The sequence below is a fragment of the Girardinichthys multiradiatus genome, chromosome 6 (genome assembly GCF_021462225.1).
Source record: "Girardinichthys multiradiatus isolate DD_20200921_A chromosome 6, DD_fGirMul_XY1, whole genome shotgun sequence".
NCBI classification, from domain to species: Eukaryota; Metazoa; Chordata; class Actinopteri; order Cyprinodontiformes; family Goodeidae; genus Girardinichthys; species Girardinichthys multiradiatus.
The window spans coordinates 17,158,174-17,170,321 of record NC_061799.1 but is presented as its reverse complement, the minus strand read 5'-3'; the positions used below and the strand labels follow the sequence as shown (position 1 = coordinate 17,170,321).

Below are 12,148 nucleotides of genomic sequence, written 5' to 3'. Positions count from 1 at the left end.
CATTTGCCTAGGAAGCGTGATTAGAGGTGGTTTCAGCCAGGACACGCAGGGCGTGATATCCCATACTCATGTGTTGTACTTCGTTACTCTCCTTCAGGGAACAGTAGTTATATGCATAACTTTACATTTCACTTTTTCAAATGACGTTGCCTTTTCTACAACTCTTAAATTAAATAACTCATAATTCAGTGTCTATATTTTGAGCTCACCTCCTCCAGTTTTTTCTGAATCTCCTGCTTCAAGGTATTTAGTTCCTCTTGGGTCTTCTTCTGCTCCTCATTTCCAGAATTTTCACTGACCAGCTGGAACCCAAACAAATGCTTAGTGCACTTTTTATTCACTCTCTACAAGGCTAAATCTGTCAGGAAGTTCTATTTCATCTCAACTGACCGCCAGAGGGCGGTGCTGAGAGCACCGAATGTTCACTTCACGCATGCGCAGTTCGAGTAATTATACCAACAGAGTCACACCTGTGACACACCGGATGACCACAGAGGCTATATATGCCTACATCATCTGAGGCTCTGTTCCTTATTTCTTCTTGCGTGCTGTTTGCTTTACCATTGCCTGGACGCCCTGCTGGAGTTGAGGTATTTTTGCCCTCCTAAGGCTGCAACGGGTTGATCTTAGTGAAAGACTTCTGCAAGTAAGTTTTCAGTTTGTTGGTGACGGTAGTGTCACCAACAAACGGCGCCCCCTCTCCCGGCTTCTTGTTACTGTGTTTGTGGTATTATTGCAGATTCGCTGCTGTTACTTTGGCTGTAAACCTGGTGATGGCAGTGGTGTTTCCCCCTTTTCCGGTGTAACTGACTGTGCGGTGTCGGCTTTTCTTAGTTGTGCTTGGCCTCTTTTCGTTTGCCTGCTCTGCTATAGTTGCTGACGGCGGCGTTTGGTTTAGAGACACAGCATTGCAGGCCTTTGCGCTGATGACCAGAGAGCTCGGCCGTGTCATGTCTTTTCTCGTCTAAGCTCATCGACAGGTTTGGCTGGCGCCTTCTCCTCTGACCCGTCGGACCCTCAGCGGGCATCCCAGTCATGCCAGGGAAGTTGTTGGGGTCAGCAGCTGTGGAGGCGCTGGAGCGAACGGTTCAGCCGTGCCAGACAAGCCAGCAGCTTTTGAGCAGTCCAGCGAGCCCCAGTGCTTGGCCGCCATCTCGGCATGGTGATAGATCTGGGGATGAGTCAGTCGATTCAGATTCCCTAAATCACCTTCCTGCAGCTGCTAGGCAAAATGACTTCAGTCACTCGTGTCGTGGCCTTGGGTTTGCTCTTTCTGCATCCTTTCCAGAGGTGGCTCAACATCTTTCGTCTGTACGCCATGCTGCACAGGCATATCAGGCTCACAGTGACGTGGAAGTGCCTTTGTGCCCTGGCATCATGGCGAGACATGGACTTATTTGTCCAGGGGCGTCTCTGTTGGGTTAGTGGTGTGTTGCAGTGAGGTGGTCACAACAGATACCAGTCACAACACAGAACAGTTCGGGGTCTCTGGGGCTGATGGGAACGCTCCGACCACATAAACGTGCTGGAGCTGCGTGCTGTACAGATGGCCCTCAGGCGCTTTCTGCCCCACCTAGAGGGAAAGCATGTGCTGGTTCGAACAGACAACACTTCTGTTGTTCACCACATCACCGAGGCACCAGAGTGGCACGCCTTCTAAAGGCGTCCAGGGATCTTCTGAAGAGGGGCTCTACTCATCTGTCCACCCTATGGGCGATGTATTTACCAGGGGAACACAATTAGGTTACGGACTCTCTCTCTCTCGTCAGGCCCTTGCTCCGGCAGAGTGGTGCCTTCACTGTGATGTGGTGGGCATGATCTGGGGTCGCTTTGGTCGGATGTGGATCTGTTCGCCAAATATGGCACTCAGAACTTCAACATCTCCAGCTGTGAGCATGGCTACTGGGAGGCTGACTGGGTGTTCGGACCCTGTCAGGTGCACCATATTGAGTGCTAGGGCACCTTCCACTCGTCAGCAGTATGACAACAGATGCCGTTTTTCTCAGTGGTGTTCTGCCTGCAATGAAAATCGGATTTCTTGTCCGGTGCCCACTATTCTGGAGTTTCTCCAGTCTCTGCTTGATAAGGGCCGGTCTCCTTTGACCCTTAAGGTATATCTCGCAGCAATTTCATGTCATCATGCATCTGTTGATGACTGAACAGTGGCTATGACCGATGTTTAAAAAAGTTAAACAATTTATGAACACTGAGGTTAAGATTAATCCATTTCTAAAATCCATAAAAACAGAAGCTTTTTGTTTCGTCAATGTCCCACCCCACACACACACACACACACACACACACACACACACACACACACAGCTATCTTTATGAGGACTTTGCATTGACTTTCAGTCATGTAAACAACAAGTTGACAAGCATGATTATCGATGACATAAGCATGTAAATAGATACAGTGTAACATTCTTGCATTGATTAATATCAGTCTAATCTAACAACTCTATGCCTAGACCAAACCGTTTCCAGAATCTCAGTCATACCTTGTCATGCTGGGCTTTGAGCTCCTCGTATTGAGTCTTGTATCGGCGTCCAATCTTCTTCACCTGAGTGATGGTCCTGCTCTTCTCCAAAATGTCATTATTTTTGGCTTCCAGCTCTTTCTTAAGATTATCTTTTTCTGATGTCAATCGGACCACAGAGTCTTTGAGACCTTGAAGCTGGGACTGAGCTGAATTACTGCTGGCATTGGATCTAATACACACAACACAATCAGAGAAGCAAATAAAAAATTATTTGTCTCTTTATACTCTTGCTGCAGCTTGAGTAACCCCACAAAGCTCGGTTGTGAAAAGCGTTGTACCTGACCAGCTCCGTCTTCAGCTTAGCTGTCTCTTCAGCTAGCAGTGTTATGCGTTTTTGCTGGGCCTCTTTTTCAACGCTGACTTTCTGTTTTTCCTCAGCGTCCCCCTCTTTCTGTTGGCTAACCAGGTGCTGTGGACACAAAGACTGAAATGTACTCAAACTGAAAACATAAAGAATATGCAACAAGGCTTTATCAATAGTAGAATAAATACCATAACTATATAGGTAAACAAAAACAAAAAATAATTTTTCATTCATATAAATTCTGAAGTTCTGTGAAGCAACGACAAAAGTGACTAAAGGGAAACCTTTTTACCCGACAAGTCTGATTTTATCTTACGGTCCAACACAGTTTTGATTTTCCACTTTCCACACTCAATTTTCCAGAGTTTTCTGTCTTTTTTTTTGTTAGCAAATTTTAAAACATAAATAAATAAGTTCAATATGAATTTACAGCAGCAAGGAGAGATTGATAGATGCTAGGAAAAACACAGGGATAATGTAAACACGTATTTACAGTATATTTGCAGTCTTAATTGCTAAACTATTTGAACTATTTGTGTAAATATCAGGCCTCTGATGCACATTTGAAAATGTAGCCGAATTTGTTAATCATCTGAAGATCAATTCAACCACTGCAGAATATTCCCCATCTAGGTTGTCCATCTGTACAAGGAAGCTCCTCCTAATTAAATTAATCTTTTAAATAAATCTGAGCCAACAATGTCTTGTTTTCCAGTTTCTCTGGTCAAAATTGTGTTTCTGTAGGGTTTGACTCATGAAACGACACTTTCTTCCTTAGGACCCTCTGGTACAGATTAATCCAGTTGTCTAAAACATGGTGTTCCAACATCAACCATACAACTACAAACCAGATCATTTTGGGTAAAATACCCCCCAAAAAACAAAAAAACTTTTATTCCTTCTACTTACTTGAACTTTAGCCTTCCAGCGCTTGAGATCGTCTTCCAGCAGCCTCTTATCGGCCTGCAGGGAGCCATTTTTCTCCGACAGTATAGACAGAGAGTTATGCAGGGGGGCAATGTCTGACTGTAGCTTTGTTACCTTGCAGAAACGGAGAAAGATAGCATTTTGTGATCAATGAGGCATTTCACCCAAGGTTCTTCCAATTATAGTGATATTTGATCTCTAGACTTTGAGGTTTCCCTGCCTATTTAACACAAAACTATTGGTTTATGCCTAAAGTGTGAATCAATAAAGTATAAAAGAGAATTCATCTCAGATATCTGCACTTTTCTTTAAGTGTCAATAAACCGCATTATTGTTCTTCCGACACTTGAAATGTATGGAGGACCGATCTTGCCATAATTAAGAATAAATACATAAATAAATAAATAAATGAATCCATAAAATAATTACTGGGCAAAAAAGTATCTAGAAATATAAATTAGTGCGCCATTACATGCAACAAAATAATAAAAAGAAGAGATTTATTAAATTATTGATTAATTAATCGGATATAAATATGTATATTTAAATTTTAATCTACTATTTTTATTTAAATCACAAATTTTCAAAACATATTTTTTTTCTTGAACTCTATTTTTGCTTTGTTTATTTAATACAAGTGGATTTCTTGGTTATTTATTTCTATAGTTATTCTTAATAATGGCAGGATCGGTCCTCCGCAGATCTGGGCCATAGCCCTCCTTTAACTTTCTTTTATACACAATTTGGAGTTTGGCTTTTAAACCACAAGCACTATGAAACAATCTGAGACCGATGCTGTTTTGGTCTGTCGTCAGTGATTTCGCTGTTGCAGGGTGCAGGTACGACATCCACACACAACCTCCCTCCTAGGAGGATTATGTAGGCATACTGCACAATGATCAGGGATGGGCTAAAATATGTGGAAACTACAGACATGGACAAAATTGTTGGTACCCCTCGGTTAATGAAAGAAAAACCCAGAATGGTCACAGAAATAACTTGAATCTGACAAAGGTAATAATGAATAGAAATTCTATGAAAATGAACAAATGAAAGTCAGACATTGCTTTTCAAACATGCTTCAACATTATTATTTTGAAAAATAAACTCATGGGCTGGACAAAAAAAAAATTAGCATCACAGGTGTCTATATTCTTGTAATCAGTCAGTGGGCCTATATATAGGGCTACAGGTTGTCACTGTGCTGTTTGGTGACATGGTGTGTACCACACTCAACATGGACCAGAGGAAGTGAAGGAAAGAGTTGTGTCAGGGATCAGAAAGAAAATTATAGACAAACATGTTAAAGGTAAAGGTTAGAAGACCATCTCCAAGCCGCTTCATGTTCCTGTGACTACAGTTGCACATATTATTCAGAAATTTAAGATCCATGGGACTGTAGCCAACCTCCCTGGACGTGGCTGCAGGAGGGAAATAGATGAGAAAACAAAAAGACGGATAATATGAACGGTCACAAAAGAGCCCAGAAAAACTTCAAAAGAGACTAAAGGTGAACTTCAAGCTCAAGGAACATCAGTGTCAGATCGTACCATCCCACGTTGTTTGAGGCAAAGTGGACTTAATGGGAGACGACCAAGGAGAACACCATTGTTGAAAACAAATCATAAAAAAGCCAGACTGGAATTTGCCAAACTACATGTTGACAAGCCACAAATATTCTAGGAGAAAGTCCTATGGACAGATGAGAGAAAAATGTAACTTTTTGGCAAGGCACATCAGTTCTATGTTCGCAGATGGAAAAATGAAGCATATAAAGAAAAGAAAACTGTCCCTGCTGTGAAACATGGAGGAGGCTCTGTTATGTTCTGGAGCTGCTTTGCTGCATCTGGCAAAGGGTGTCTTGAATCTGTGCAGGTATAATACAATCTCAAGACTATCAAGGGATTCTAGAGAGAAATGTGCTGCCCAGTGTCAGACAGCTTGGTCTCAGGATAATGACCCAAAACACACAGCTAAAAACACCCAAGAATGGCTAAGGAAAACATTGGACTATTCTGAAGTGGCCGTCTATGAACCCTGACCTAAATCCTATTGAGCATCTTTGGAAGGAGCTGAAACATGTTGTCTGGAAAAGGCACCCTTCAAACCTGAGACAACTGGAGCAGTTTCCTCATGAGGAGTGGGACAAAGTACCTGCTGAGAGGAGCAGAAGTCTCATCGACAGTTATAGGAATCGACACAAAATATTAAGTTAAGGGTACCACCATTTTGTCCAGGCCTGTTTTATGAGTTTATTTTTCAAAATAATTATGTTGAAGCATGTTTGAAAAGCAATGTCTGACTTTCATTTGTTCATTTTCATAGAATTTCTATTCATTATTACCTTTGTTAGATTCAAGTTATTTCTGTGACCATTGTTGGTTTTTCTTTCATTAACCGAGGCGTACCAACAATTTTGTCCACGTGTGTATAAGACACTATTGCAGGATTTGAGAATTACTCATTTTGTTGAATATTTCAAATGGATTTTTTTTAGATTAGGGTTTGAAGAATCAGGATCTTGCTGGAAATGTACAAGAAATGAAGATACGTGTCTGCATTTTTTTTAGCCGTGCCATCAAATTAAACTGGAGGAGAAATCCTGGTTATATTCTTAATGTCAATAAAATTACATTTCAATTGTGTCCTATACTGAATCATCTGTGGGACCACAAAATGCTGTCTGGTTCTCCATAACCATTAAGAAAACAGTTATGATTGGTTGGAAAATCATCCCGAGGAACTGGAAGACACCAGAAGAAGTAAAGTGTCAGCCTATAAAAGGAAGAGACTAATCTCTCTGGAGGATGGGCATTTCTCTGGACTTCATATCCACAAAACGGTACCAACCAAGTGAAGATACCATGTTTTCTTGTATTTATTTGTTTGTGTAAAATGTTCTGGTGTTTGTAGCTTGTACAGCCTCATCTTTAGAGTTGTGTTTATGGGACTGAGAGTAAGACAATATTCTCTTGATTTTATTTTATCGGTTTTCTATTTGTTTGGGTTGAATAGTAAGACAACAGTTAGATGTACACACATATGTTGTATTGATATATGTATGAAAAATAAAATATACAAATCATAAAATGAAGGGATTAGTTGCAGCAGCATATTTCACACTTAGAAAATAAACCAAGTTATCTTTACCCTAAATCTAGTCATGCTCTTCCCGAGTAAAAGATATAACTTTTTGGTAAGGCTGAAATATTATGTAACTCGTATCACTGTAGCAAAAATTAAATAGATAAAAACTGGCAGTAGAAATCAGGACACAATATGAAGGACAACTTAGTTCGTACTTTAGCCTGAGCCTGCTGAAGTTCCTGTTCCAGCTTATCTCTGTCCATTTTCAGCATCCTGATGTTTTCTTGGAGAGCACTGATACTCTCCATCTTCTTCAGCTGTTCCTGCTGCTCACACAGAGTCTTGCTTGTCAACTGAAAAAAGGCCAAAAAGACCAGACATTTACGCCAAATATAATCTACAGGAATCTCATTGTTCATTTTTTTTCCCATTATGCAGTTCAGCAGCTCATTAAAAAGAAATTACAGCATGATATGGGTCAAATCTTCAAGGAATATGCTTTCAGAAGTACTTGAATGATTACAGGACACGTGCTCTACTTTTCATTAAAAGCATTTGTCAAAGGTAAGATGTTATGGTGAGTCTCATACCTGCATCCTCTCCCTCTCAGCATTTAGAGCTTCCTGTAGCTCCTTCAGTTCTCTGTCTTGGTGCTCGACTCGCTGTTTGTAGCGAAGAGCCTCTCCATCAGATGCCTCGCAACGAGCAACAGCAATCTCCTTCTCCTGACGCACAAACCTGAACAACACCCAAACACACTGAACTGAGCAGCCATTTTACACGAGGGCTGAAATAAAACCCTATTTAAAGCACGGCTTTTCCACTTTGTCAACTCAGGACAAACAGAGCTCCTGGCAAAACTGTCTTCTTACAAGCAAATTTAGCTAATTAAACTAAAACAATGTCGTCATTTGTTTTTCTAACCATTATGATTTGAAACACTTTAGTTTTACAACTTCCAAAAATTAGAAATGCCAGTGCTTTATTTGGCATCCAAACTGAACCCAGTTAAAAGAACCTGGGATTTAAAATCAAGACATTAAACGATCTTGAGGCCTAAAACGGCAATGAAATAACCTATTTTTAATAATTGCCAGAAACTCAAAAAACAAAAAGATCAATTTGGTTGGAGAAGAACTCAAGTTTTGACGTAAAAATAAAAAAGGAAGATAAAGAATAACGTAACTATTTTAGGAGCTCTGATTATTATTTTTTTAAATATTGAAACAATAAATAAACTCTGGAAATTCACACCTTTTTTTTCAGACATACTTTTAAAGAATCCTGTAACCTGTTGTGTGACAATGTTACCAAATGTACTGGAAATGTACATTTATTGAACATATATTAGCCATAACCGTGTAAAACATTAAAGAGTTAAAGAATATCTCTAGAACAGTCATTATTGGTTAAAAAAACGACAATTGTGTAATTATTTGCCAGTGGTTGTGTTAAAGCAGACACACGGTAACCCCAGGTGTGGTGGGGGTCTGACCTGAGTATCTCCAGTATCTGTTCAGTGGTCTTCCCCTCCTCACTAAATGACAGGTCCAGCTGCTGCTGCTGCGGCTGGCGACTCCTAGTGGCCATTTCATCCATCTGCTGGTGCAGGAGAGCATTCTGTTTTCCCAGTTCCTCAAAACGGGATTTCAGACTGGACAGTGCTTCCTGCAAAAGAGTTGAAGTAACATCTGTTATGACGAATCAAAGAATAGTTTGATGGCCCATGTAATAAATATAGATTTCAGTGTAATAACAGATCAAGGACCTTTACGATGGCCCATGGTTGTTCTACCTTTAGTCGTTTCTCCGTTGCGCTCCAGGTTGCAGTTTTCTCCAGCAGGAGGGAAGTAGTTTTCTTCAGTTCTTCTTCCAACTCCCTCTTGCGCGCTGCTTCTTGCTGGGATGTTTTCTTCAGCTGTTGCAGAGCCTCCACATCAGCAGCATGAAGCATCAACTCTCGCTCATACTTAGCCTGCGCCTCTCCAGCTAGCTTAGTCTGAGGGAGGAACAGAGTTTTAGTTAACTGTGATGTTAAACCCTGGTTTCTAAATGAACAATAAGAACAAGGATTGTAAAATGCGATGTGTGTGTGTGTGTGTGTGTGGGGGGGGGGGGGTAAAAGGACCTGTAACAGACTGTCCTGTGTGGCTTTCTGTTCCTGTGTAACCGCAGCAGCAGCTCTCTCCAGGGCCTCCTGTTGTTCTGCCTGACTGGCCTTCAGACTGCGCTGCAGCTCGAACACCTCAACAAACAAGTCAGACGTTAGACTCATTCATAATCAGTCATTAAAAACTAGTTATTCAACAACACACACTACATTTTTCACTGTTAACCTTAAAAGCTGTTGGGCACCAAAGACTATAGAATACATGGTTAATGACCAAACATTTACGGTCATCCACTGCCTAAACTAGTCAAGAGAGGAGGTGGCACCTCAAATCATCCTCTAACAAATGTGACCGTCTTACCTGTTTCTCCACAGCATCCACAGCCTTCCTTTTCTCATCCACCTCCTGCTGCTTCAATTTCTCCACCTCTAAAATCTTCTTCTCCAGCTGCTTCTGCACCTCCTCCGACGCCTTCAGTCGGACCACCAGAGGAGAGCGTGACTAAAGCAAGGAGAGAAACATTAAGTATGCCTGGGTTTACTTTACCATGTTCAGCCAACATGGCAGCAGTGTGTCGTTTACCTCCTTTTCTCTCTTTAAACTGTCTTCCAGAGTTAGAACCACAGATCGGTACTGTTCAACTGTGGCATTAGCGTTCTTTAGCTGTTCCGTCAGTTCACTATTTTGTTCCTCAGCACTTCGTAGTTGAGCCTTCAGTTCTGAAAGCTCCTGCTCTGATTGGCTGAGCTGCTGAGATGCTGCTGGGGTGTGTGCTGTGGAAGACGAGCAGACCAGTTAAAAACCACAAAGCCCATATCACTGCAGGACTGTCATCAGAGTCCCTTAAAAAGCGTCGTCTTTAAATGCTGGGTTTATCATCTGCAAACATGCGTACCTCTCAGTGGTACCCGGAGGCCAGCAGCTCTGGTGGCCGGGGTGGTCACGTTGGTGGAGGCAGCAGCAGCTTCAGAGGAAGAAGCAGAAGCCAGCTGAGCTTTCAGTGTCGTCACCTGTTGCTCAGCGCCACTCAGCAGCTCCCTGGTCTTCTGCAGTAAGATGGTTTGTGTCTCCAGCTGCTTCTTTGCTTCCAATAACTGTGCCTAAAATCCAGAAGTAAGGAACAGAGTAAGAACATTAATAGTAAAGAAGTGCTATAAAAATCTTAAAAATCTATGTTGTGCCTAAGAATCCTTAATTATATCAAGGAGAAAAAGATTTTATGTACATCCATAGTGCGTCCGAGGGCATGTCTCTGTGCAACCTCCTCCTCCAGCTTGGTCTTCATTGAGGCCAGTTCAGCCTCCAGTCGCTCTATTTTGTTGTTAAGTCGCTGGCGAGTCTCTGTCTCTGTACGCTCCATACTCAACTTCAGAATAATGACAAAAACAGAATGAAGACAAATTGGAAGATGAAAAAAAAATTTGATTTAGCTAAAATTAACAGTAAGTATTCTTAAACAACCACCAAAAACCCTTTAGTGTCAGTTGCTACTAAACAAGTTGTGGCCATTAGTGAGGAAACAAATAATGTAACTTGCTTGATACCTGTATAGTCTTGAGGTTGGTTAGAAGCAGGTTCTGGTTGCGTTGCTCAGTCAGAACAGCTTCCTTCTCTTTACTGAGGCGACACTCTACCTGTCGTAACATATCTCTCTCTTTACTCAGGTTCTCCACACGCACCTACAGAACAAGGGAAGATGTGAAATGGACATTCAATGACAAGCAGACAAAAGGTTGGATCCCAATTCAATACAGTCCTTATTAGTAGTTCATACACTAAGATATTAAAACAACAATGAATCCAGACTTTGTTATAGACCGTGGAGTTGCCAGGCTCATCGATAACTTTGATATACCCCCAGTCTGGTAATGCCGTATGGTATGACTTGCTGCAAGAATTTAAGACAAAGATCTTAAAGTACACTGGCAAACATGTTTCATTCAACTTGAAAATGACCATCTCTTTTTGTTAAAAGATAAAACAAAACAAAAAACGAACAACAAATTAACGTAAAGCTAGATCAGAGAGAAAGTAAAATACATATAATCATTAAGAATATAAAAGATATTGTGTACATCAGGTAAATGTCATCAAAACTAACTTTTCAAAGCTGCATTTAGCGTTTTTTCTGCTAAAACTTGGATAAGACTTGAGTTCATGTGAACCTTTATTGAAGACAAATGTAGGTTTACATTTTCCTACAAGCGTTTCAATTTAAAGACAACTAATTGCTTTAATTGGAGTATTCAGCTTTAATTTAATTTATTTGCTTTAATTAAATAGAAGGACAAATTTGGAGTCCCACTGAAAATAAAGTCTCCCTATATGCTTGGGACAATATTTTATATATCTTTTCTGTCAATGCTTACCCAATTTGATTATAACCAGTTTTAAGGATATAAATTTACAAATTTGCTCATGAAACAAATATTTCTGGCCCTTCATTTTAAGAGTAAAAATAACAGTTTACATATCTGAGAATTACATGTATTGACCTTTCTAAATGCAAATGAAGAAATGGGTTATATATGTATATGTCTGTAAAGATGTGGTCCATGTACATTTTCTAGCTCCTCTGGGTTTTGTTTCCTTAGGCTCTCTCCTCTGGGGTGTGTTTTTTGGAGTTGTATCCAAAGAGAGACTCTGTAGATATTTTTTGAATAAAATTAAACTGTCAAGATATACATCAGTATGTAATTCTTGCAAAGTTCATAAGCCAGTGGTTCTCAACGTGGGGGGCGTGATGTGAATGAATTCAATAAATGATAAATGAACGACCCATTTTCAACAAAGAGGTATTTTGTGAACACTGTATTAATAGAAATGTTGATTATTGTTACACAGTAAAAAAAAAAAACTGTTACATTTAAAATAACTACACCGTAGAAATTGTTTTGTTTCTTTATTTTGTATGTTATTGCATCTACTTTTATTTGATCAGCTTTTCAAAAAAAGGGTGAGGTGTGAAATAAACTGCCATAAAGTTTGAAACACTAAATATGTGTGTGTCTGGTTGAAGGGTGTGTGTGGGGGTAGGGGCGGTGGGGTCGTCGCACTGTCCAAAGCCATCAAGTTCCACAGGAAGAGTTGACAAAAAGTCGACACAGCAAAATAGTTTTTGTTTCCAGTTGTTAAAGATCCAATACCCACTGCTGTTTAAACTTCAATCTGTCCCT

At 40.5% G+C, this 12,148-nt stretch overlaps 1 protein-coding gene across 3 annotated transcripts in view; it reads right to left on the bottom strand.

Annotated features, from left to right (window-relative positions):
- tpra (translocated promoter region a, nuclear basket protein) overlaps positions 1-12,148 on the bottom strand; it is a 35,807-nt gene that overhangs the window by 17,166 nt on the left and 6,493 nt on the right. For all 3 annotated transcript variants that reach the window (XM_047368148.1, XM_047368146.1, XM_047368149.1), the window contains exons 19-32: positions 10,517-10,651; positions 10,198-10,338; positions 9,868-10,072; positions 9,555-9,745; positions 9,333-9,473; positions 8,990-9,106; positions 8,657-8,860; positions 8,357-8,529; positions 7,452-7,599; positions 7,077-7,214; positions 3,757-3,888; positions 2,822-2,952; positions 2,502-2,712; positions 210-302 (exon numbers count right to left, since the gene is read on the bottom strand). In XM_047368148.1, the coding sequence (XP_047224104.1) occupies positions 210-302; positions 2,502-2,712; positions 2,822-2,952; positions 3,757-3,888; positions 7,077-7,214; positions 7,452-7,599; positions 8,357-8,529; positions 8,657-8,860; positions 8,990-9,106; positions 9,333-9,473; positions 9,555-9,745; positions 9,868-10,072; positions 10,198-10,338; positions 10,517-10,651 (2,160 nt within the window). The remainder of the gene's footprint in view (positions 1-209; positions 303-2,501; positions 2,713-2,821; positions 2,953-3,756; positions 3,889-7,076; positions 7,215-7,451; positions 7,600-8,356; positions 8,530-8,656; positions 8,861-8,989; positions 9,107-9,332; positions 9,474-9,554; positions 9,746-9,867; positions 10,073-10,197; positions 10,339-10,516; positions 10,652-12,148) is intronic.